Source organism: Botrytis deweyae (assembly GCF_014898535.1).
Source record: "Botrytis deweyae strain B1 chromosome Unknown BDEW_011, whole genome shotgun sequence".
Taxonomy (NCBI): Eukaryota; Fungi; Ascomycota; class Leotiomycetes; order Helotiales; family Sclerotiniaceae; genus Botrytis; species Botrytis deweyae.
The window spans coordinates 374477-397986 of NW_024066218.1; the positions used below are offsets into that span (position 1 = coordinate 374477).

Here is a 23510-nt window from a genome sequence, read left to right on the forward strand (position 1 = left end):
TTCAGAATGTGACCATAGATCTCCTTTGGTGCCCAGCTGTCTCCTTGTGAACGTCTCATAGCCATAATTTCGGCGAGTGTTGACGAATCAGCATTTCAAATAGTATTTCAACTTTCTGATAGCGATCTTGAATCTGCCTTACGATATCAACGATGGTTGGGGTCGAAAGGGTTACTGTCGAGGAGAGTGCTGTCCTTCAGGTTGCTATTCGTTACCATCGATGCTTACTCAGCGTTATTTGTTACACGACAAACCAAACTTCATTCCACACAAATATATTACAACAATCAGACCCAATGATGGCATGATACATGGAAGAGGTGACATATAATAACACATTATGTATGCATTTTCTATCTATTGTAGATAAGTGAGTCTTGACTCGAGCTCCTCACGGATGAAACCTACCCCTCACTGGGCGAGATTAGCGGAATTTGTGTTAGCTTTCAAGCGAAAGTCTTTTTCTTTCCTTCCCGTTTTGTTCTATAATCGGGACAACATGTAATCTTCATCTTCCGATGAGGAAAAGTCAGCCAAGGGCGGTGAAAATTAGGTGTTTACTCAACAGCTCAGAGTGCATTCATTGGTTTATTCCCCCCCGCGCCCTTTCTTCGATGTTCAAACCCCTCACTTCCGCCAATTCACGATCCACTCTTATCTCTGTTCATGTACTCCACGAATTAGCCTCGCCGTAACATCAAAAGTACATCTGTCTACTTTTTGCTGAACTGTTCTTAGAATTCTCATTCATCCGTAACCCAATCCTCTTCAAATATGGCAGCCTCAGAAGCAGTCTTTCCAGCCAATGTTGAATCCATAGGTCATCTCACCTCCTCCCATCTTGCCAGCATTCCAGATCCACCAAAGGCCAAAGATCTGAATGCATCACACATTCTCATCACCAAAACCACCTCTCCAAGAACTGTTCCCGAACCTGACAGTAAAGAAGTATGGGCTTCAAAAAATTGCACTGATCACATGATTACTGTGCGATGGACAGCAGATGAAGGATGGCAGACACCTGAGATCAAACCCGTGAGTTTGCTACCTTCCTCTTTTTCCTATCCTTCTCGAGTATCTCTACAAACACGGGGTAATACTGATGTGGAAATAGTATGGGCCGCTGACAATGATGCCCACAGCATCATGCCTTCACTATGCAACTCAATGTTTCGAAGGCATGAAAGTCTATCGTGGATTCGATGGGAAACTCCGACTCTTCAGACCAGACAGGAACTCAAAGCGACTGTTAATGTCTGCTCAACGAGTGGTACTTCCAGCTTTCGATCCCGTAGAATTGGAGAAGTTGCTCTTGGCTTTTATGGCGGTTGACGGTCCTCGTGAGTGTTGATTCTGGCTTCATTCAGTATCCGACTCAGTGGGACAAGATACTGATATGTATTAGGCTGGCTACCCAAATCTCGACCGGGAACGTTTCTTTATGTTCGCCCTGCTATTATCGGGGACGGAGAAGAACTTGGAGTTACTTCTCCCTCTGAAGCTTTACTATTTGTCATAGCTGTTCCATGGCCAGACCTATCGGGTACTCCTCCAGGAGCACAACCTAAACCTCCAGGGCTCAGGCTACTTGCTTCGTAAGTCACATCTTGAGCTATCTTGTTACCCAAATAGCTTAATGAGACTGTTGGAGCACGATGGCTAGGCTATTACTGACAGGTTTATAGTAAAGAAGACACCCGCGCTTGGCCTGGAGGCTTTGGATATGCTAAAGTGGGAGCAAATTACGGCCCGGCTTTTGTAGCTCATGTAGGTTTCCTTTGCTATTTATTCTTACTGGGAGCATTTCAATCTTCAAGTGCAGATTTCACATTGAAATCCATTATCAGTACTGTGTCCTGGAGGCCCCTTGGTTATGTATCGCCTTGCTGTTCGCTTAGAGCTTCATGGGATACTTCATTTGCATCCGGAGCACTTCATTGTGCCTATCGTTCTCATTGGTCCAAGACATTTTATTATGAAGGCTTTCACTTCTCATTCAATTTTACAGCATTAGTTATCTCTCTTATCTATGGGTTGTGTCACTAGGAAAGATACCTATCTTGTGCAGGTTTAAGCTAATGACATCTTTTAGATGGCGGGTCGCAAGCTCGGTTATGATCAGATCCTTTGGCTCTTCGGTCCCGATTATCAAGTTACCGAAGCCGGAGCCAGCAACTTCTTCCTCGTTGTACGTATCTTCGCCACGAAACATAGATTCACATCGTCCCTTCATCCTTTCAATTATAACGCATCCGTTGTCTATCCTTCTCTGATACCATGCCCTAACAACCCACCAGCTCCGCGACCCCAAATCCCAAGCCCTCCAGCTTCTCACCGCCCCTCTAACCGAAAAACTGATCCTTGATGGCGTCACCCGCCGAAGCGTCCTTGATCTCGCTCACGAACGTCTATCCCCATCTTCTAAATCTCTACCAACTAATATTAAACCACTAGAGATTATAGAAAGAACATATACTATGTTAGAAGTAGAGGAGGCACACAAAGAAGGAAGAATCGTTGAGGCTTTCTTGAGCGGAACTGCTGTAAGATTTCCCCCCTCCCCTCTCCTCCCCTCCCCTTTCTATATTCCCGCACTCACAAGCCCAACAAAAACGGGGATAAATGCACCCACCATCTTTCATCCTTTCGCATCTGTAACTCCAATCTCCTCGTCCTTGTCTGCTCGCAAGAACTAATCTCTCCCTCTCATTCAATAGTACTTCATAACCCCCGTATCCGCCATTTCATTCCGAGATCGCAATATCGAGATCCCTATGCAAAACGCAGCTGGTGATAGTGGCGTTTATGCCCAGATGATCAAAACTTGGTTGTACGATATTATGTATGGGAATGTAGAACATGAATGGGGTGTTGTGGTTGACGAGGATGAATGATTATAATGTTACATGGACACTGAATAACGACAATAACTTAGCTGGCTTAAAAAATTATTGTGGTGATAGACGGGAGTGATATAGAGGTGAAAGGGATTAAAAGGAGACGGAAAGACGGGAAGACGTGATAGAAGCTTAAGCTATACGATTCATAGATTGATAGACAGATGTCTCATAGTAGTTAGATATTAATGCCCTAAACGAGGATCTATATCAAAAAAGTAAAGTCAAATATTCATTCGAATTATTTTGTGCGCCTAAAATACAAATTGTAGCTCCCTAGTTTGCATGTCACTCAACTTTCAACCATAAACTCCCAGTCCATTCACAATAACCATAGGGTAATTGTGAGGTACTTTGAAAATATAGCAAAATGCACGCAAATACGGAAGTTTCTGATCCCACACTGGTTGAGAAATTCCTTGTCAACTAGTTCTTCCTATTCCCCGCAGCTTTCATTATTTCGTCCCTTCCTATTTACGATTGGCTCCTGGTTGAGCGTTTGTTGACCTCTGCCTTAACAGCATCAGTTCCTGATGCGACGGCCTCAGAGACCTTGTCTTTGGCATCAGCAGCAGCATCCTTGGCCTTAGCGGCTGCTTTCTTGACTTGTGGTGGAGGAGTAGATCCGCTCATGCTAACGATACCGACAATGATGGCAATGAGGGTGACGAAGACGGCACCGATACCGGCAGCAGCCTCAGGGACGAACTTGATAGCTTGGATGGGGTCATTTTGAGCGATGGTGAGGAACAAGTCGAGCTTCTCCTTAACGTAATGAACTGGGTCATCAGCGAAGACAAGGTCGGATGGAGACTTTGGCTTGTCCTCAGGCTTTGGAACGGACTCGAGTTCAATCAATTGTTCGATGGGGTGCTTCTCGTTGAATGTCTCATCAGCGAACTTAGCAGCATCCTCAACAGAGTGACCAATGTAAATGTTATCGAAGAGAATATCGCTTTGCATAGTCCAGATTTCGAAACCGATCTGTGATGACGTTAGTGTTATGATTTAAAACGAGAAGACGAGATACTTACAGCTCCCATTGGCTCGAGGTTGGATGGGGTCTTATCTTCATAGTAGTCTGGGTTCTTGATCTTGCGTGGAGCCCAGACACCCTTGTAGGCTGGGTTGTCAATGAAAGGTGCGGTCCACTTGCCCTTGTAAGCTGGGTTCTTGATCATTGGCTTCTCCCATTTACCACATCCAGAAACATCGTCACACTTTGGATTTGGTACAGTTGGGGCGATCCAGTCTCCATCCTCCTCATCATCCCAATCCTCTGGCTTTTGTGCCTCTGGGTCTGGGATGCTGAGAGGCTCATCCTCCAACCAATCCTCAGGCTTGGTAGCTTCCTCATCGACGATTTCGAATGGTGCATCCTCATCCCAGTCCTCGGGCTTCTTAGCTTCTGGGTCTGCGATACGGGCTTCGTCAACCCAGGTATCTGGCTTGGAATCCTTAGCATCATCAATCTCCTTGGGTGGGTTGAATGCTGGAACGAAGTCGTCGGAGAGAAGGTTAACCTCCTTAACTTGCTCGCCATCCAACTTGATGATGGCAGTGTTGTTGGGGTGAATGATCAAGGTGTAAAGTTCGGTGGTCTTGAGGATTCTGGCTGCTGGTGCAGGAGTCATATGCTTCTCTTCATATTCACCAGTCTTTGGGTTCTTGTGGTTGATGATAAGGTGAACCTTGTTGGTGGTACCACACTTGTCTGGTCCGAACATGATAACATATGGAGATGCGTTGGAGAACTCCTCTTGGTGAAGAGCCTTGTTGTCACGGAGAAGCTTCAAGTATGCTCCACCACACTCAAGACCATCTGGCTGGATGTTAGTGATGCTAATTGATATGTTGGAAACAATTTATACTGACTTTGCATCTTGACCTCATATTGAACAACGAGGGTCTTTCCCTTGTTATCAATCTTCTTGGGGAATTTGGCAGAAATGGCGTGATGAGCAGCTGGGTTCTTGACAACGAGACCCTTATCTCCCTCCATACCCTTGAAGACGTGGGGTTCCTCTACAGCCCATTCTCCAACATAAGCCCATTCTTCTTCTTCCTTGTCGGAACCCTTGGTGTCCTTTTTGGCGTGGGATGGCTTCCATCTTGTCTCCCAGTCATCGGTGAACTGTTCGAGGAAATCGGCAGTTATTTTGGTAGGCTGCAAGAGAAATGATTGTTAGAGGCCACCTTGGAAAAAGCTGCCAAGATGTATGGAATGTGCAGGTTAATGGAAACTTACAGTGAAGGTAGGAAGCTCAATGCCAGTTGAGGTGGCAGACGAGACTGATGAAGAAGCTTCAGTAGCAGCACTTGATACTGAGGAGCTTGCTTCACGGAGTACAGATTGAGCATCGGCATTGACAGAAGTAGCCAAGAGAGCAGCTGCTGAGAAGGCAGCTGTAGTATGAAAACGCATGATGAATAGAAGAGAACCGAGTTCTAATCGACCTTTAGATTGACAAGAATAGTTCTACGACTTTGAAGAATTGCTTCCAGAGCTCAATGGATGTTAAAAAGGCAGAGAAGATGAAAAGCGATTGATGCGACTTTTATGGTCCTGGAGAAAGTGTTAGGAATTAAGAATATGCCACAGTGTCCTATATTTTAACGTTTACTCGTTTAGGTAAGGTTTGCACCAAGTGACTGTCCAGGTAATGACAAGGTTTGAGTTTCCCCTCACGAAATGGATTATGGACGCTTTTGCGATAGTGATACTGTACGGTAGTGGAATAATGTTTCATATGACGATGGATCAGTGAATTGTCGACGGGATGTTGCGAACATGAATTAAAAGATATCAATTGATCATACGTGTTCGGATTATCGTACAACTGATGTTGACTTGTCTACAGATGGAGATGGAGATTGAGTCAAGTTCATAGAGAAAGGCCTCGGGGATTGGGTATATATCAATTGTCAACCCCTCTTATTGTTTTCCATTGTACGAGAGAGATAGAGCTTCGACAAAGCGGTGTTGGACAATACATGTCAAATCATTCGTCGAGTCGTCCAGCACTGATACTTTCTTTATTTGACAAGTACGAGTGGTACTGGTAGTACACATGTTATAATCCATCACCATCCGATGGATGATGGATGGTATGAGAGTCGGATGCCAATCTCCAATTTGAACCAGCACTACATGATACACCAATCTGTCTACATCCTCTTATCTATGATCTCCCTCTACCTATGTTAACATGACACAAATCCAGGAGCCAGAAACAGGACACACCTCAATTCCTCTTCAACATCGATGCCGTCTCTTCCTCAATATTGCATCAATTCCCAACCTCCTCTTCGTCAGCTACAATACCGGTACGACCTTGTTCCATCCCTCTGCTTCCTCAGTTCCGAGACTCTGTTCGATTTCTTTCTATCAGATACCCTATCTAGGACAAGTATCCACAGCTATCCTGGGCTGAGTGCAGGGTCTACTTGTCAGTCCATGCAACGGTAGAAAAATTGAGAAAAGAGGGGCACAGCCAAGAGGAAGCTTGCCTCGAGCTTGCCTAGGTATTTCCCCACCAAAATGTCACTCACCAACAAATTACATGGCTTGATTTGATTTTCCCCATACGGAATCCAAGATTGACATTTTACTTTGAGGCTACCAATTGAACATCCATCTTGAGTTATCGTATACGGGCAGGATTTCTTGCCCATTCATGTGCATTTCAAACATACGGTGCAGCAATCATGACTACCCAGAACCAAACTCAAGAATCGGAGAACAATGATCATCTCATTATTTCACAAGATTCTCAACATCCCGCGAATCTAATCCCAGAACTCTGCGCAAAGTTTTGGCATCTAGGATGGGTAACAGGTACAGGAGGAGGCGCCAGTATTCGCAATGAGTATGCCCACCTTCCCTCTCACCCCGACCATAAACTGACCTACCCAGTGATCTAGTATACCTTGCGCCATCTGGAGTCCAGAAAGAACTTATGAAACCAGAACACATTTACGTCCTCGATATAACCAAACAACTTGATCCCAAACAACGCATCTACCTCCGCTCACCACCCAATCTCAAGCCTTCCCAATGCACCCCTCTTTTCATGGCTGCATTCACCAAACGAAACGCTGGTTGTTGCATCCATACGCATTCAAAATGGGCAGTCCTCATCACCCTACTCCTAGAATCCGCGCCCAACACCACAATGTTCGAAATCAACAACATCGAGCAAATCAAGGCATTTGGAAAAGGCTATACGAAGACAGGAAATTTAGGATATCACGATACGTTGCGCATTCCAGTTATTGAAAACACACCCCACGAAGAAGATTTGACAGAGTATCTGGAAGAAGCCATGGAGAAATATCCGGATACGTACGCGGTTTTGGTAAGGAGACATGGGGTTTATGTCTGGGGGGAGTCGGTACACAAGGCGAAGACTCAGTGTGAGAGGTAGGTTTTTGATTTCTCTATTTATTTTGTGTGACCTAAATGATGCTGATATTCCATGTAGCTTGGATTACCTTTTCCAAATTGCAGTCGACATGAAGAAATTGGGGTTGCCATGGTTGAGTGATGTTAAACCAATTGCTTGAAGGACTTCCACCGTTCGAGTTGCTGTTGTTTTCGGAGATGAAGTGACGATTCAAAAGAATTAAAGATACCCTTTTTCTTACGCTATATTTTTCCAGGACGTAGATATGATGATCAGAAGTGTCACTTAGTTCATTTCTTTAACCGCTGGGCTCGAAACTCACTATTAATACGGTGTTATTATTGTATATCCTATCCCACCCTAGAGAGCTTTGCATTGTTATCTAACCTAACCATCTCCCACAGTCGAATCCAGATATTCTCTTGTACCTACAGCCTCTGACTCCAACGCCTTTCAAAAACAAAACTCTCCTCGCAACCATCATCGCGACTCTCCCTCATCCCAAAAGAAGGTATCCCCACCCCCGTGATTCGCCAACTTCCTATCTCTGTTGACAATCAGCTTTTGTTCGTTTATGTGCCATACCATGCCATGAGTTCCTAGATCTATACCATTCATCCTGCATAAGACACCAATACAAAACCCAAAAACCCCTTCTAAAGCACACGTAGAAAGAGAAAAAAAAACTAAGGTAGGTAAACATCCACAGTTCAGGCAAAGGGAAAGAAAAAATTACTCAATATTCACATTTCCGGATCATCGTATCGATCATGCCCATGTCCGCGCAAACTCTCTCGATCCTGATGCGTAGCTAATTCATGGGGTCCTGACGATTAGCTAATTCATGGGGTCCTGACGATGAAGCGTGGGGGTGGAAATGATTTGGGATTCCCGGGGAGGGAGAGGATCTTGAAGGAGTTAGTGGTTGGTACATTGAATGAAGATATATTTGAAAATCAGGAAAGAAGGGGGGGATCAGAAATAATGCACCTCAGTCCTCTCAATCTCTCGCTCTCCCTTTCTCGTTCCCACCTCTCTCCCATCCCCATTTGCACACCCAAAGATCCAGACATTCCAGGACTATTCGGTAAACTCACAATCCCACCCGAATTCACATTCCCTTGTTGATAATTCGGACTCGCTCTTCCCTCAGCTCCTCTCCCACTCCCATTCCCAATTCCCCCCAAATTCAACGGCGGAATGACCATACCATATTCATCTGCCCCCGGACTCCGACTGCGACTCCGTCCATACCCCTCACTTTCAATATTCGATTCAGAAAGATGCGAATGATTTTCGCTTCCCGCGCCGGAAAATTGTCCCAGCCCGCGAATTTCATTTTCCGTCATAAGATGTTGAGGTTTATTGTAATATGTTGTTTCAGATAGAGTTGCCGATGGCGCGATATAGGATTGGGGATTGGGACCACCGGGGTGGTGCGGATTGGGGTGGATATGGGAAGTCATGTTTGAGGGACGGGAGTTGTGATGGATTATTTCTTTGATGGTGCGTTGGCGGCCGCAGAGGTAGAGGAGAGCGCTGGCTAGTAGGACAAGCGCGGATGCGCCGATGGCTATTCCTGCTATAGCACCTGGGGATAGCTTAGAGGAAGTGGGAGATGAAGTAGAAGAGTCTGTGACGATTATTGTGGAAGCGGAGGTGGTAGTGCTGGGGGAGTCGCCTGAAGACGAAGTAGATGTCGGACGAGCAGTCGAAGATGAGGATGAAGTGGCTTCGACGGGGAAGTTTTCGCCAGGACTAAACTGTAACGAGGAGTTCCTCGCATATTCCAATTGACTTTTGAATGTTTGAGTTGAGTTCTAATATCAAGAATCGTGAGTATTCGTAACCAAACTGTGCCCAATGACATAAAACAGTCGAACATACAGCATTAATCACACCAATCATTCCATCCTCATGGCACGCTCCTGGAGCTGAACAATAAAAGAAGATCGGATCAGTATCATTGACGACGACTTGGAATTTCGGAGGCTAAATACTCTCAAGTTAGATTATGCAATGGCATTTCCAAATATTCTCAATGAATGTACAAACATCATTTAAAACCACATTGATCGGATGGAAACCACTCCAAAACCCTCGCTTGTTGATGCCCGTCACTTCATATGGAATACACGCTCTATTGCTTCCATATTCTGCTCTCGCAACCGAATGATTTTGAGGATAAAATCGAAATTCTAACAATCCACTCATCGATTAGCATAACGCACTATCCTCCAAACCAAACTCAACACAAAGACTCCTTTTGCAAAACGCATACCTATCACATCACTAACATTCGCACTCAATTCCGTCGGCGTAAACTGCAATCCTTCTATGCCCACCGAAACCACATGCGTCGGCACTGCACTCGACGTAGTGCTCGACTGCGCCGTCACCTTATCCCCACCCAGAACGAGTAGCGCAAACCATGCGATTGAAAACCTCAACATATTTCAAACAATCATATCGGACGCTCTGGATTCCAGGAGAAATATCAAACCAAGACACAAACGGATACAGAAACAGAAAGAGAAAGAGAAATCCAGGTAGTAGAAACGTAAGTAAGCAGAGTCATTGTCCTACAATCGCTAATTCGAGCGGACCAACAATATTTCCATGAAAATTACGCCCAGATGGGGTTTTGCTCTCTGAACAGCCAGCCAAGACTTCATGGCTGTTTGCTGTCAGCTTTTTGCCTATTAATATTCAGACCTCTCGGGAAAAGTTCCTTGTCCGCCACTGCTAAGTTCAGATAATCTGTTGCCTGTATGTCAATATCGGACTTCCTGTTATATAACATGGCTTTCTAATAGCTGGTGTTTGTTCTCCCAGTCCACGGGTTGCACCGGTGTTGATCGCTCCAGGTACATTATCAAGGCTAGCTTCCTCTTGACTCCTTGACTGTAGAGCATGGTAAGATGCGCGGCTTGAAAATCAAGACCAAAATGCGAATGTCAGCATCTGAGAAGCCCGGCGTCCAATCGGTGCTGATTGCCAAGTTAAGCTGAGATCAGGAAAGCTTGGGCTGATGAATATATAAAATTTAAAAAATTGAAATGTCACTCCTAGTTACCAGAAAGTCCCAAGAAGCATGTTAGTCAGGTTCCAAATCTGATTTTGGTGTTTATATTACATCGTACATTTAAATTACGTATTCAATCCGAGTCCAATGACAGGCACCCTCAACCCTAACATAGCTCTCCACTATCCACGACCTCTGCAAAATCTCACTCGTGGTACCCTTCTTCAATTGGTTGTACCTACTTCTGTTGCCATATCGGGAGCACAGCCTGTGACGAAATTTCAATGGCCGTCCCTGATTCCGCGAAGGAGGAAATATTCTACCTCTAAGGTTACCATAAGCAGACAATGTCAATATGCCAATCATCCACTTTCTCATACCACACGTTCGAAGGTTTTCTGTATCGGTTTTGCAGCCTATTATCAATTAGCATGAGGGTTACGATATCTAGAATATGGCCGTAACAAGGTCTAAACTCACATCGATAAACTTTTCCAAATCTTTGTCAAGATTGGCTAGATCATCCTTCCTCTTCTTATTATCGGCAATCAAGCCTTGTTTCTTCTTCAAAAGTCCTTGTCTCTGTTCCTCCAACTTCAATCTTTCCTGATGTTCATGATCTATTCTTGCAATCATAAGCGCATTCTCATCAGCGTCAGCGTGTTCAGGATGTTGCGCTAGGAATTCGTCGACTGGTATCAGGGGAAGTTGCTGATATTTGTGACTGTAGAAGATAGCATTAGCGACACTGCCTAGTTCCATACTTGGAAAATTGGCTGAAAACTCACTCATATGATTCGCAAGCAGCAATTTCCCCTTGTAAATGCCGTTGTTCATAGTATAGATTTTGAAGTTGTAAATGTAGCCTATCTACTTCTTGACGCGCTTCCGCGGTTAAAGCTTTTGTTTCTCGTGCGCCGGCATGAGAATCACGATGTAGACCTCTCAATTGTGCGAGATATGTAAGGAGCAATTTTTGTTGTTTAGAAATCTGTAGTAGAACTTCGTTCGACGGAGGGGATGTTGTAGATACAGCCGATACGAAGTCCAGAAGAGCAATTGCTTGTTCCCGCGTCTGATTCGATGTTTCAAGTGCAAGCTTGAGGGATGGGTCTGTAATTATCTCGTCGATAGCCATTATGGTGAAATTCGTTATTAGAAATTGGAATTGAAATAAGAATCGAGGCTGTAACTTATACAGTGGTTTGCATTAAGGATTATTTGTTGGAGAGAAATTAAAGAACAGCCTTCTCGTTCAATAAGGCTGAATCCGAAGCTATCTTACTAGGTAGTTCTAGCCTCATTTCGCACCTTACATAACCTGATAATGAGCTAGCAAAATATATTGGCCTTTTGCAAAAGTCCCTGCTTAGATTATCAGTTGAGAATCTATCATTCCTTGGGAACATTCTAGATAATTTCAATCAAGCATTTATGTCGAGCTGATTAACTTTGGCGTAGAAGATGGCTTTAACAAAATATGATCTCCACATTGAAGATCGAAAGATGCGAGGGCTCAAAGCATGTGAAATTCATCGTGCATCACATTTAGCATGTGAAAATTAAACCGCTACGATTGAACAACCTTCGTGTAGATAGACTCAGAAGCCTAAAAATCTTTATTTAAATTTCAAAATGTACTTGCTATATCTATCTATGGTAACTAAGCAAAAAGGGGTATACGCTTGTTACGTTATCAAACGCCGAGTTCCTCCCATATGGTGAGGCTTGATACGTAGAACAACGCCGAGTTCGTAACCTGTTTTCCAAACAAAAAAAACCCCCCAAACCCATTATCCGCCATCCTTTTTTGCATTTCTAATAGAGCTTGCCATCCGGTCCCATAACTCCTTCGGAAGAAGCCATGTTGCACTGTCTAAATAGTCTCTTTTCCTCGGGACTGAATGCACCTACGACCGAATGTAAGACTCCTTGATTGTTGAACAAGACCAAATCGCCTTCCACCCAATCATGTGGGTACACGAATTTTGGACTGATAGCTGGTCGCTGCAAGCGATAAACTAGATCTCTCACTTCCTTGAGATCAGTCATAACCTCTCCATTTGGTAGATGAATGGCTTTGATGGCACTAGGATGAATTTGGAGTGCCAAGTTACCCGTGACTGGATTCTTCCAGCACATAGGCAAAATCTTGATGTCCTTCTCATCAACAGGAGGAAGTTCAGACAAAGGCAACTCATTCCCATCGGAAACCATACCAAGGCCGGTGGAGCGTGACCTTGCAGGAGACATCCAAATATATGGATGTGGTGCGTATTCTACCTTTGCTCCACGAACGAACTCCTTATCCTCTTCGCTTAACAAATTGTACATGTTTTGACCGGAGACAAAAGCAGTGGTACCAAGAGGGACATCCATTTCTTCACCAGTTCCATCATCATAACGAAGAGTTTGGCGACGGCCAGCGGGAACCTTTACAGCCATCAACGATGTTACTTTTGGTGGATTGAGGGCATAAAGAGCAGCATCAATGTGCCACCGGTAGAAGCGTGTGAACGCCAAATCTTCTTCCTCTGGAACAGCGGTCTTATGAAAGACTTTGTGATGAGGGTGCTTGAGTGTAATATTCTTCAATCCTTCATATTCTTCATAAAACCCATTTCCGATGACTTGAACCTGAGTTTGATGAGGGATTGTTTTCAAGTCCGGGTGAAGAACTGATCGTTTCGCATCAAGAGTTTTGCCATGACCATACGTTTCTAGGGAAATAATTAGACACAAGACTTAAACGAATGGAGGGAAAGGACTTACCAGCCGTGGGATCAAATCTACGTGTAAGCTCATATTGGGCTTTGGGGGAGAGACCAGCCTGGTTCTTCAGAACTACAACATGGTAGTTATATAAAGCATTGCGAATAGTTTTGAAGTCCTCCTCGCTGAGATGTTCCAGGTCGACATTGTTGATCTCGGCTCCGAGGTTGAGAGAGGAATTCTCTTGTGAAGAGAAAGGCTTCACTTCTAAAGTCTTGACGGCCATTTGATTTTCTGGGGTTCAGATGTTATGTTTTGTCTGGAATATATTGAAAGGAAGAAGATTGTGACCGGCGTTTGGCTGTATATGACCGTGGAAGGTCAGTGATTTATGTATCGAGGGGCGACGGAAATGTCCGAATCGAGCAGGTTGAATTTATGCATAAGGAAGGCCGGAAAAGAACTGACTCCACGCGTTTCCCCGGTTGGTGCAAGAGTAAATCGGAATAACTTTGATAAGCCATTCTTATTTGCATATGGTGAATTCGAGTGCTTTTAGTAGAATGTATTGGTGAGGAGGGGTTTATCAACATAGAAGATAAGAAAGTCGGAGCTCGCCGCAAGACCCTTAAATCCAAGATGTGGAGAAGCTTCAATAAAGCGTGCATCAAGAGCTATTTACTCGTTATTGTTATCAATCAATTGAGGCAGGTCGTTATCATCAACATCCATATGTGTGAGTTACCTATGTTGGTCATGTGTTGGTGTTATCATTTCCTCGTTTTCTCGAAAACGCCTACCAAGTCTCTTCTTCAATCTTCTATATCAGGATTCAAATTATCAACATTTTCCAATCCATAGTTCTTTAGCGTTTGCTCATTCTCCGTATACTCATCAGTCCAATCATGTGAGCAAAAGATCAATGAATCTTCATTTTTGTTGGATTGACCCCGGGACCTCGGGAGGCGATCATCAAGCTCAAGCCACACTATGCACCGGAATTTACTGTGGCGTGGTGGCGACGCTCCATCCATGGATCCATGATGTCTATGATGACATTGATCTTGGACGTACAAGGTATTTCATGAATCAAAATCTTTGCTAGAGTTCCTCCTTTATATCTGCATCATTGTCATCAAATTGTTTCATATGAGCTTTTTAAGCCCTTTCAAATTTCCCACGCAGGTCAAAATATTCACCTACCTATTTCATTCTCGCCGAAATCTCCATATAATTCCAACATCAGCAAACATGAGTTGGATGGATTCATGGTCGCGCCCCTCAAAACATTCCGCTGTTCCCCCACCTCTCTATTTAACGGCAGGAGAAAGTGTTCCTTACTGTCTAACATGTGGTCGAGTCATGAGTTAGCACCGTGATGAACATTTTTAAGCTTTATCTAATACATCCAATAGGCACCAAAAAGGCCAGCAAAAAATCCAATAATGAGGTCAAATACTGTTCAGACAGGTGTCGGAACCGAAAGCCTGGAAAATTAGATAGAAAGATTGAGCAAGCTATTGTTGCACTGTTGGACCAGGAGAAAGACTCGGGTCTAGAAAAGACTGGTGCAAAGGATCGTTTTGTGAAAGGGGATCATCGGGTTATTGTTACCTGTGACGAAATTGAAGAGATTGTATTTGGGAGTCGCTTTGATCCCGAAAAGGTTTATGGGAGAAGGAAAAATCGTAAAAGTCGTGCAATTGGAGGATCGAATGTTGATGCAGAATGGAAGACTGTTGATATGGAAAGTAGTGAGGACTCCGCTAGCGATGATGCGCCCGATGAGCCTGTGAACACAAAAACCGGGCCAATGATACGCCCACCACAGACTGAATCGGACATCAATTTCAGTGTTGGGGGCGAGAGGGGTAAAGCTGAGAGAACAGAGGAGTCGGCTTCGAACTTACAGAAGAAGGTTGATGGCCAAAAACAAGCAGAAGAAAGAGAGATGGTTCGGCGGGCAGCTAGGAGGGCTGTTGTCTTTGGCTTTATCGTTGAACAGCCCCCTGAAACTAGTCCATCTCAAGTATCTAAGGGCTCAAGGCACAAAAAGACGGCAAGCTGGGAGGAGAATGTTGTAAAAGAGCCAATCAGGCGCAAATGCGAGGCTTTGATGCAAGGCTCAGTAGTTGAGCCAAGCTACGCCAAGGGAAATTGGTCTATAAGATGGCGGGAGTAGCTGGATATCTCTTCCCATAGCAGCCAACGTTACTTCTATGCATTGAGGTAAGCACTTGCATAAGAAAGCGAAACCCAAAAGATCCGTTAAATTATATTGGACGTTATATGAACAAAATACGAACCATCGCAGATTCAACTTTTGTTTGACCATCGGGAGGCACATATTGGGGAGCAGCCAGAAAGTTCCGAGCAGTCGCGACAGCTTGGACTTTTCGCCTTGAAAATTATCAAGATGAGAGGAAGCAGATCATCAGATTTTGAACAGAAAGACGCGGTTGTCGAGATTATCGAGACTCAAAACAAGACGGTGTTGAATCTACACGAATTCTACAGATTCTCTAAAGCTTGGGAGGTGCGCAGTTGCGTAAGTCTCTAGTTGTGTAAGCTCGGTTCGACTTTCCCCGGAATCACTTTTCATCTACTTGGGGTGGCTTTTGTGATACGTACTCGCTTTAATCTCGTCGCACTCATCTTCTGAATGCGTAGTTCAGCGAAGGCAAGGTGTATCAAAGGCGCCACGAAGAATTCCATAAGATCATTAAATACAATTGGCCGCTTCAACCCTATGATTGTTCCTCCTATCAAAAACATGAAATGGGCCATTGAATGGTCGCAATTCGTTAGCTTGCTTTTCAGACAATCAGCTTTCTGATATCACATCCATATTGAAAGATGATAGTCCAATCGAGTGCTCTACGCTTCGAAGGAATGATGTGCAAGCCAAAAATCCGATTTCATTTTAACCCGCATAAGTATATGCAGGCTTATTCATATCATCAACGCAACGGTTACACTCGCGTATCTTCTACCCTGATCGTAATTGCTGACCCTGTCAGATTCCATGACTTGAGCCAAGTACTTGGTCTATTAACCCATCCCATCCTATGATTACATCTTACCCCTCTTCAAAATCTATTAAGTTGTAGACATTTCCACTGCAAAGAGCTATACATCGAATCGGACCATAGCTATAATGTTTTCCACCGAAAATGGCAGTTTCGTTCTTATTACACTTTTTTTCTGCTCCATTGTTTCTAAGGTTGCTTGGGAGCTTTTCTTCTCTCCATTGAGGCATTTCCCGGGCCCGGTCGCTGCAAAGTTCACGAACATTTATCGTGCATTTACAGTGTACTTGGGCTCCATGGACAGAACGCAAAGAAACTGGCATCGTAATTATGGCGTAGCTGTTCGAATTGGCCCAAAAACCATCAGTCTTAGTGATCCATCTTTGATTGGGACGATATATGCAACCAAAAATGCATGGCTGAAGGTAGGTAAATGGAGCTTTAATGGCCACAATCTTCCAACTTTGGCACTGACAATTGTTTGCTAGAACGAGATGTACAAGCCCAATGATGCTCTTATTGAAGGGAAACGGATGTCAAATATTTTTAATTCTAGAGATCCTTTGTGGCATGAAAAATACGTGAAACCTATCAGGAGTCTTTGGACCATGACAAAGGTTCTGGACATCGAGCCCTTGGTTGATGAAACTTTGGGGATATTCATCGATAAGCTAAGTGCGAATTTTGCGGATGAATCGAAGACATGTATGGTGGATGACTGGCTAGCATACTGTATGTTTCATGCTGCCACAGAATATTTCCAGTTCTGATCTGAAATTCCATAACAGTTGCTTGGGACGTGGTGGCAAACATCAGCTTTGGACGACCATTCGGATTGATTGACCAAGAAAGGGATGTCGATAACATCCTTCTTGAATCCAAAAGGTCGCTCTACTACTTCGCCGTCGTCAGTCAAATTCCATGGATTGACCATTTTCTTGACAAGAACCCAATAATTCGGATTGGTCCCAGGCCTACTGTAACGGGAATCTTGTACTGCTTTAAGGTTGTTGCTCAGTATCGAGAAGAGCTCTTATCGGCGGGTCACAAGCACAAAACTATCAACCACTACCTCGATAATTATTTCAAGCTCAAAGAAACGAACCCGAACCTAATTAATGACAACCAAATTGTAACATATCTAATACTCAGTATTCTTGCAGGCGGCGATACGACCGCATCAACCATGAGGGCTATTCTATACTACCTTTCCAAAAACGCATCCGCTTACACAAAACTGACCGACGAGCTAGACCATGCGAATCTCTCACTGCCAGCACAATGGAAGGATGTACATAATCTTCCGTATTTGAGTGCAGTGCTCCATGAGGCTATGCGCATTAATCCGGGTGCTGCTATGATGTTAGAGCGAGTTGCTCCCGATTCTGGATTTACTCTTCCCGACGGAAGATTTATTCCAGGTGGAACATCCGTGGGTATCAGCCCCGGAGTCTCGAATCGAGACCCTGAAACCTTCGGATCTGATGTCGATTCCTTTGATCCCGATCGCTGGCTGCAAATGAAAGGAGAGAGTCAAGAAGATTTTGAAACTCGTCACAAACAGATGGTTAAAACTGTCGATTTTATATTCGGTGGTGGTAGTCGGGTATGTATGGGGAAATATTTCGTTCAGCTGGAATTGTGGAAAACGATGGCTACTCTATACAGTATTTTCGATGTGAGTTCTTCAAGCTTTACCCTTTCCGTATTAGATACCTCCGCCATATTTCAAATTTCTATCGCATTTGGTTGCTGAAACTTGTTTCGCTGTCTAGATAAAACTCGAGGATCCCAATCATATCTGGAAACGTCATAACGCCTTCTTCACATATCAATGGGATATTCCCATGAAGATATCCAGGCGGACTCGAGCTCGAACTTGATCCGACATGAACAACTTAAGGTAATAGCTCGTGAAAGTAGATGTAGAACAGCTAGTATGAAATGGTATTCGCCTTTGAAGGGTACACTCATTCTGTTCGGTTGAGATTCTTTTGCCTAGTTAGAGGGCTAACATGATGTTCCTAAGCTAGTTTCATGGAATTGGTCAAAGGGTTGAGTTCACAGTTAGTCTATCTTTAACGACAGCGAAACTTGCTGTTGCTTAAAATTCTCTTGCATCAAAGTAGTTTGGCTTTTTATCGTTCGAAAATCGACTGTTTTTCTTCATTTTGTGCAATTCTCAACATTGATTGAGTGGAGAGATCTCGTTTTACTACCTATCAATGAAGACAGTATTCTATTTAGGGCAATGCGGAGAAATGGACCATAGCAACTGTGCAAAGTGATCCTGAGCGTAGTCGAGGTTCTAGACACACCAAGAATCAATTCACTATATAGCACTCAATCACTCAAGCCCTTGAAAGAGCTACCCTCCAGTTAAGCTCCTCGAAAGCAATTGCTTGCGATCATGCGACAATATGATTTTATTGAAGCATCATAATGCAAATTTGCACGCACTCCCACAACACTTCCGGAGCACTCCCACAACTATCGCCCCAGACTCTAATTATGAGAGAAAAGTTCATTGAAGTACCAGCCCATCTATCAAAGTATGCTGTAATGTAGTTGCACACTCCCAATCCAAGAACTGAAGACATTTATTCCCTTTTATCAAATGTCACATTTTAGTCATGATCTCTTTTCACTTTCATACCATTCATTACAAATAATCCACTGCATGGATACGTGTGACATCCATCCATCATCGATCACTTATATAAAATTGACTCTCGTCTCATCTTCTATCCCCCCACTCACCCAAAAAATGGAACCTGTCTACTTCAAACCAAAAGAAAGCAAAACAGCAAAAGTTCAGCCTTTTCGGCTTATTCTCCCAGTTATTCCAGTACTATATGGATCACTGTACCTAGTAACGATCTTTTTCCCATTTTGAAGCGGACACTATACCACTGCGCCATGGGGGATGTGTTCGGATACTAGAAGTCATCTTGTTTGGGATTATGTATGTGCGATAGACTTAGGATTCACTAGTTGGCTAGCCGGTGTGTATAGGTGATGATGTTTGGTAGTGCGAGAAACCTTTGCTCGATAGATCTTTAACTCAATCATTGTCCTTGGACATTTAAGCTCCACGTCGATACTCAAAAGTAGTATCTTTTGTCCGTATCGGGAGAATTGGACATAGCAATCAGTTCAACATCGAACGGGTTTATACCCTCAACGGGATCATTTCAGAAAACGGTGTATCAAACCGATGTTCCGAACTTGATTCCAAATTGAGCTCCTTATATGACACAAAAGCGTAGCTAATAATGAAGGCGAAGCTCTTGATGTTTTAAATTGGTTCCGTTTCGAGGATATGGGCAACTGTTTGAACATACCGGATGAGGATAGTCAAAATATTGAGTCCATGTAGAGATATATCACTAAAGTTCTGATACTTTGCGTTAGTGCGGAATGCTGATCGATGCTGAGTAATTTAGATGATTAAAGGCCGAAAATTCTGTTAAGCATAAGCCTGGTAATTCAATATCAAGTGCTTCGAGTACTTGTGCGTCTGGAATAAGCTCATAATGTTAATCGAAAGTCCTCTCGAATTTGTATTCTAGGTTCACTGTTGGCGTCGTTTATAGGAAGATCGAGTAGAAGGTGCACTATCTATTGACTTCATATCCTTCATTGCACCTCTGGAAGATTCCAGCGTCTCGTTCAAAATTATTAGCCCTAGAACATATATCCCTCTTGCATTTACAACTGAAGAAGCAGAATACCAAAAGAGGCGAGACTAGCAGCTTTGACAGTAGCAAATGTTAGCTTCTTTGGCATGTTAGTCGAATGGCGGTATGGGACTCAGAAATATCAGCATCTTGAAGTAAAATAGTAAGTGAAAAAGGCATCTCGTGCTTACAACAACGCAATGATCATTTCGAGCCTCACAGTTGGTTGACTTTAGTTCTTTATGTGGGTCAACTTGATGAAAGACAATGAGCAAACCTCCAGCTCACCTTGGTGAAACTAACTTTATATCTTTCGCGCCCTCCAGATAGTTCACCACGAGCTATCATTCTTGACCTTCTGAAATCGAAACCACATTGGGTATTCAATGAGCACAAAGTCAGAAAGAATATATTTCAAATTCACAAGATATTTTCAATCAATGGTCTGACATGATACCCGCTGTACGTTCTTTTAGCTATAAGCAAGAGTGTATCTGTCTATGACTATTCCGATATTGCATCAATTCAGAATCCAGCTTCCATCTAAGCCCCAGCCATGAATCCGAGGGTTTCCTCCAGAACTTGGGGATCGAATAGAACAATGTCGGCTTAGACTTTTCGGAGGCTGGTTCATCTAAAGCTGATTTCATTTTCGTCGGATGTTCCTAACCTGATAGACGTCAGATACTTTTATTGAACAGATGGACATGGAATTGCAATATAAGCATTCATGGTCAGGTCTCTTAATCAACAATACCTCTACATAAGCAAAAAAACAGGCAGAAATTAATCATTATTCGAAAAACCTTTAACAACTAAGATTTCTTTTTAATTTTAATATTAAATAATAAAAATACTTAATTTCAATATAAAGAAGACTCAAATTTTCGTTTGCTTTTTTCAAATTTCAATATTTAATTTCAAATGAATTTATAATTTTTTAAAAAATACCTTTGAAAGAGTACTCAATTTCTGCCTGTTTTTCGCTTATATAGAGAATGCCATCACGCATTTGAACAGACCCTCGAAGTAAGCGAGGAAGCAGCTGAAACTACAGTAATCACTTTCAATATCACCTACTCAAACAAACCATAAATTCATTTTCAAATAGATACTCGAATCTAAAAAGATCAGAATGTATTTCAACCTCCTTCATACTTACAATTAGAATTATCTACATTGGATATAACACCACAAAGAGTCTGAATTGTTAAAGTCCCTTTATCGTAAAGAGTGGTTAATTCCCGCTTGTTGCTTCGCTGACGTAGAGCGGGCACGTAACCGATATTGTATCCGTGCATCGGCTCGGTACCACGTAAATCCGCCATGTCCCCGAAATGTGTTCAATTGGAGCTCTTACGTGGCTCCGAGCTCCCCTCGTGAATTTCAATTCCCAAATTCCAACAAACAACGAATTCCTCAATCAAAATGCGTTTCTTACGCTCTCTAATTCCTTCATTGGTACTTGCTGGTGCCGGAATTGTAACGGCAGCTTCATCCTGGGGCTTTGATGAAGCTATTGTTTCTGTGAGCGGAAAGAGTGCTGGAGGCTTCAAGGACAAGTACGTGGATTTGGGACGATGTTGATATATTTTTGAAAGATATATGGTTTCCAAAACAAAGCATACTAATTGATTGCTTCACAGACTATCAGACCATGTCCCTCTTGCGAAAGCGGTTTCTCTTGGCGCAGCGGACACTCTCAAAATCGTCCTCACGGCTACTGAAGATCGTGTTGCCAAACGACCACATCAAGCATTCTTACTGTTGAGAGATCAAGATACTGGACTCGAAGCTACTTTCCCGTTCTCCGTGAAGGAGTCTGGCAAGGGAAAGGTTGACTTTGTAAGTTTTACAGGCAATTGACTAAATCGATGGGATCATGCTAATGGATATAAAGTCTCAAAAAGATCTTCCAATCCAACTTCTCACAAGCTCCAAGCCTTTACGTGCCACTCTTGTTCTTGCATCCTTTGGTCCTGCACAAGCATTCAGCAACCACGTCTTTGACCTCGCTCTGTCCCTCGATGCCAGCCAGCCAATACCTGCCTACGAAAAACCATTGAGATACGGAAAACTGCCTGAGATCAACCACATCTTCCGCGCAGATCCTCAGAGTGGACCTAAGATCTTTTCCCTAGTATTCGCGCTCGCAGTCCTAGCAACTGTTCCAGTGCTATTGGGTGCTGTACGTAATCATCATTTAAATCTCTTGGTCCTAGTACTAACACTTTCTTAATAGTGGGCTTACCTCGGAGCCAATCTTTCTCACTTATCGAAAGCCACCTCCGCCGCACCAATCTCACACGCCCTATTTTATGGCTCAATCATTGCCATGGAAGGAATCTTCTTCTTATACTACTCAAGCTGGAACTTATTCCAGACTTTACCCGCTGCAGGCGTTGTAGGATTAGTCGCATTCTTGAGTGGGAGCAAAGCGCTCTCCGAAGTGCAAAGTCGACGATTGGCAGGAGAGAGATAAGATTGTGGTTATGTCGAAGTACAAATGTCTGGAGGATGTTTGGGACACTGCATATAGAATATGTGATATAGGAGTGAGGTGTACAATACCAAAAAAGAATGGCAAGCCAGTCAGTGTGCAAACTTTGGACCCTAAAAGAAAATCATGCTTTTGTCTTTCGATTTCGCCAATAAATAGGTATCTTCATAAGTAGTGCAATCAGCTATAGCAGGTTTCGCATGCTCATCGGTTTGCTCGCCTTGATTCTTCCACGCAACCATTGTGTTTATTTTTGCTCAAACATTGGAGCCCCTCAATTCATCTGTGCCTTCGAAAAGTCGAGCTCCGGATGTTCCTTTTGAAACTTCTCCAAAATCTCTTTCTTTTTCCTCTCCTCGCTGCTGATCCCCCCATTCGCTTCCTTGTCTCTCTGTTCCCACATCATCTTCTCTACCATGCCCCTCGTCTCTCCGTCTAAATCTCCCAATTTACTATTCTCAGGTGTAATTTTGGTAACATCTATCTTTGGTGCCGAGACGACGACATGTGCCCACCATTCCATCTTGTTTACTTTATCGAGGTGGATTTCGAGAGCTTTGCTACCAGAGGGAAGACTAGACAATGTCCAGGTACTGTCGTCGAGGAGGATAGCGTGAGGGAGTGCATCCTATATGGCAATATGTCAATCGGAGAGGAGTGGTCAACAGAGGAGATCTAGGTCGAGAGAGCACATACGTCAATAATAGGAGTTTGACCCTTAACTGATACTTTTAGTGATTGGCGTTTAATATCAACGATTAGATCTTTAGCTTTGAGGTTTCCGGGGATCTCGATGGTGATGTCCAGATCGGAAATCGTTTGGGTCCATTTGTAGGGGAGAGAGGCTTGCTCTGCTGCTTCCTTTGCGCGTGCTGCGGCTTCTTCTTGGGGTGTTGGCTCTGAAAGTTTTGGTTAGTTGAAATGTTGAAGGGTGGAAATGGCGGGGTAGCTAAGGTGAAGCAGGTATAGGAAGTGCGAGTTATGAGCGAATAGCCACAAAATTTTTCTAATACATGAATATGTGAAGTAAGCATTGGGTTATAAACACACCTTTGTCTGCCATCTTTGCAAATAATGTAGAGTATTTGTGTTTTGTAATCGTTGATCTGACTGTTCAGTTATCGAAAAGGACCTACCTACTAGGTAGACAAGGCTCCGAGGTGGCTTGCTTACAAAGCCACATTGAGCGCCACATTTGAAATGTCAGGCTTCAATTTAGCCTCGTCTTTATTCATATCGTAGAACACCAGAAGCACCAGCG

At 43.5% G+C, this 23510-nt stretch overlaps 11 protein-coding genes across 11 annotated transcripts; 6 read left to right on the top strand and 5 right to left on the bottom strand.

The window, feature by feature from the left end:
* The first annotated feature begins 725 nt into the window (after positions 1 to 725).
* On the top strand, positions 726 to 3078 carry EAE98_005573 (uncharacterized protein). The gene is made up of 7 exons (XM_038953195.1): positions 726 to 1035; positions 1115 to 1340; positions 1406 to 1595; positions 1686 to 1767; positions 2093 to 2188; positions 2298 to 2543; positions 2718 to 3078. Exons 1-7 carry the CDS (start codon positions 775 to 777, stop codon positions 2892 to 2894), a joined length of 1278 nt encoding a protein of 425 aa, XP_038810296.1. The 5' UTR covers positions 726 to 774; the 3' UTR covers positions 2895 to 3078.
* Positions 3079 to 3371: 293 nt separating this feature from the next.
* Positions 3372 to 5322, bottom strand: EAE98_005574 (uncharacterized protein; the record flags this gene model as incomplete). The annotated part of the gene is made up of 4 exons (XM_038953196.1): positions 3372 to 3881; positions 3932 to 4719; positions 4773 to 5064; positions 5146 to 5322. 4 exons carry the CDS (start codon positions 5320 to 5322, stop codon positions 3372 to 3374), a joined length of 1767 nt encoding a protein of 588 aa, XP_038810297.1.
* A 1283-nt stretch (positions 5323 to 6605) lies between these two features.
* EAE98_005575 (uncharacterized protein) lies at positions 6606 to 7463 on the top strand (the record flags this gene model as incomplete). Its single annotated transcript, XM_038953197.1, has 3 exons — positions 6606 to 6766; positions 6814 to 7320; positions 7382 to 7463. The coding sequence occupies 3 exons, from the start codon at positions 6606 to 6608 to the stop codon at positions 7461 to 7463; spliced, it is 750 nt and encodes a 249-aa protein (XP_038810298.1).
* A 651-nt stretch (positions 7464 to 8114) lies between these two features.
* Positions 8115 to 9756, bottom strand: EAE98_005576 (uncharacterized protein; the record flags this gene model as incomplete). Its single annotated transcript, XM_038953198.1, has 5 exons — positions 8115 to 8211; positions 8294 to 9123; positions 9191 to 9295; positions 9359 to 9501; positions 9585 to 9756. The coding sequence occupies 5 exons, from the start codon at positions 9754 to 9756 to the stop codon at positions 8115 to 8117; spliced, it is 1347 nt and encodes a 448-aa protein (XP_038810299.1).
* A 486-nt stretch (positions 9757 to 10242) lies between these two features.
* Positions 10243 to 11604, bottom strand: EAE98_005577 (uncharacterized protein). The gene is made up of 3 exons (XM_038953199.1): positions 11117 to 11604; positions 10809 to 11052; positions 10243 to 10744 (listed from the first exon to the last, which is right to left on the bottom strand). The coding sequence occupies exons 1-3, from the start codon at positions 11464 to 11466 to the stop codon at positions 10703 to 10705; spliced, it is 636 nt and encodes a 211-aa protein (XP_038810300.1). The 5' UTR covers positions 11467 to 11604; the 3' UTR covers positions 10243 to 10702.
* Positions 11605 to 12146: 542 nt separating this feature from the next.
* On the bottom strand, positions 12147 to 13326 carry EAE98_005578 (uncharacterized protein; the record flags this gene model as incomplete). Its single annotated transcript, XM_038953200.1, has 2 exons — positions 12147 to 13048; positions 13101 to 13326. 2 exons carry the CDS (start codon positions 13324 to 13326, stop codon positions 12147 to 12149), a joined length of 1128 nt encoding a protein of 375 aa, XP_038810301.1.
* A 965-nt stretch (positions 13327 to 14291) lies between these two features.
* EAE98_005579 (uncharacterized protein) lies at positions 14292 to 15222 on the top strand (the record flags this gene model as incomplete). The annotated part of the gene is made up of 2 exons (XM_038953201.1): positions 14292 to 14406; positions 14456 to 15222. The coding sequence occupies 2 exons, from the start codon at positions 14292 to 14294 to the stop codon at positions 15220 to 15222; spliced, it is 882 nt and encodes a 293-aa protein (XP_038810302.1).
* Positions 15223 to 15456: 234 nt separating this feature from the next.
* Positions 15457 to 15830, top strand: EAE98_005580 (uncharacterized protein; the record flags this gene model as incomplete). Its single annotated transcript, XM_038953202.1, has 2 exons — positions 15457 to 15588; positions 15711 to 15830. 2 exons carry the CDS (start codon positions 15457 to 15459, stop codon positions 15828 to 15830), a joined length of 252 nt encoding a protein of 83 aa, XP_038810303.1.
* A 367-nt stretch (positions 15831 to 16197) lies between these two features.
* On the top strand, positions 16198 to 17952 carry EAE98_005581 (uncharacterized protein; the record flags this gene model as incomplete). The annotated part of the gene is made up of 4 exons (XM_038953203.1): positions 16198 to 16494; positions 16558 to 16801; positions 16858 to 17747; positions 17845 to 17952. 4 exons carry the CDS (start codon positions 16198 to 16200, stop codon positions 17950 to 17952), a joined length of 1539 nt encoding a protein of 512 aa, XP_038810304.1.
* Positions 17953 to 21118: 3166 nt separating this feature from the next.
* EAE98_005582 (uncharacterized protein) lies at positions 21119 to 22365 on the top strand. The gene is made up of 4 exons (XM_038953204.1): positions 21119 to 21311; positions 21396 to 21594; positions 21650 to 21937; positions 21992 to 22365. The coding sequence occupies exons 1-4, from the start codon at positions 21178 to 21180 to the stop codon at positions 22229 to 22231; spliced, it is 861 nt and encodes a 286-aa protein (XP_038810305.1). The 5' UTR covers positions 21119 to 21177; the 3' UTR covers positions 22232 to 22365.
* Positions 22366 to 22523: 158 nt separating this feature from the next.
* EAE98_005583 (uncharacterized protein) lies at positions 22524 to 23312 on the bottom strand (the record flags this gene model as incomplete). The annotated part of the gene is made up of 3 exons (XM_038953205.1): positions 22524 to 22877; positions 22946 to 23148; positions 23300 to 23312. 3 exons carry the CDS (start codon positions 23310 to 23312, stop codon positions 22524 to 22526), a joined length of 570 nt encoding a protein of 189 aa, XP_038810306.1.
* Between the last annotated feature and the right edge of the window lie 198 nt (positions 23313 to 23510).

Coding starts and splice junctions, on each gene's coding strand:
- EAE98_005573 (XM_038953195.1), top strand. CDS start 775: ATGGCAGCCTCAGAAGCAGTCTTTCCAGCCAATGTTGAATCCATAGGT. Junction 2,189..2,297: donor CCAGCAACTTCTTCCTCGTT/GTACGTATCTTC, acceptor ACAACCCACCAG/CTCCGCGACCCCAAATCCCA. Junction 2,544..2,717: donor CTTTCTTGAGCGGAACTGCT/GTAAGATTTCCC, acceptor CTCATTCAATAG/TACTTCATAACCCCCGTATC.
- EAE98_005577 (XM_038953199.1), bottom strand. CDS start 11,466: ATGGCTATCGACGAGATAATTACAGACCCATCCCTCAAGCTTGCACTT. Junction 11,053..11,116: donor GCTGCTTGCGAATCATATGA/GTGAGTTTTCAG, acceptor TATCTTCTACAG/TCACAAATATCAGCAACTTC. Junction 10,745..10,808: donor ATTTGGAAAAGTTTATCGAT/GTGAGTTTAGAC, acceptor AATTGATAATAG/GCTGCAAAACCGATACAGAA.
- EAE98_005582 (XM_038953204.1), top strand. CDS start 21,178: ATGCGTTTCTTACGCTCTCTAATTCCTTCATTGGTACTTGCTGGTGCC. Junction 21,595..21,649: donor GCAAGGGAAAGGTTGACTTT/GTAAGTTTTACA, acceptor ATGGATATAAAG/TCTCAAAAAGATCTTCCAAT. Junction 21,938..21,991: donor TTCCAGTGCTATTGGGTGCT/GTACGTAATCAT, acceptor CTTTCTTAATAG/TGGGCTTACCTCGGAGCCAA.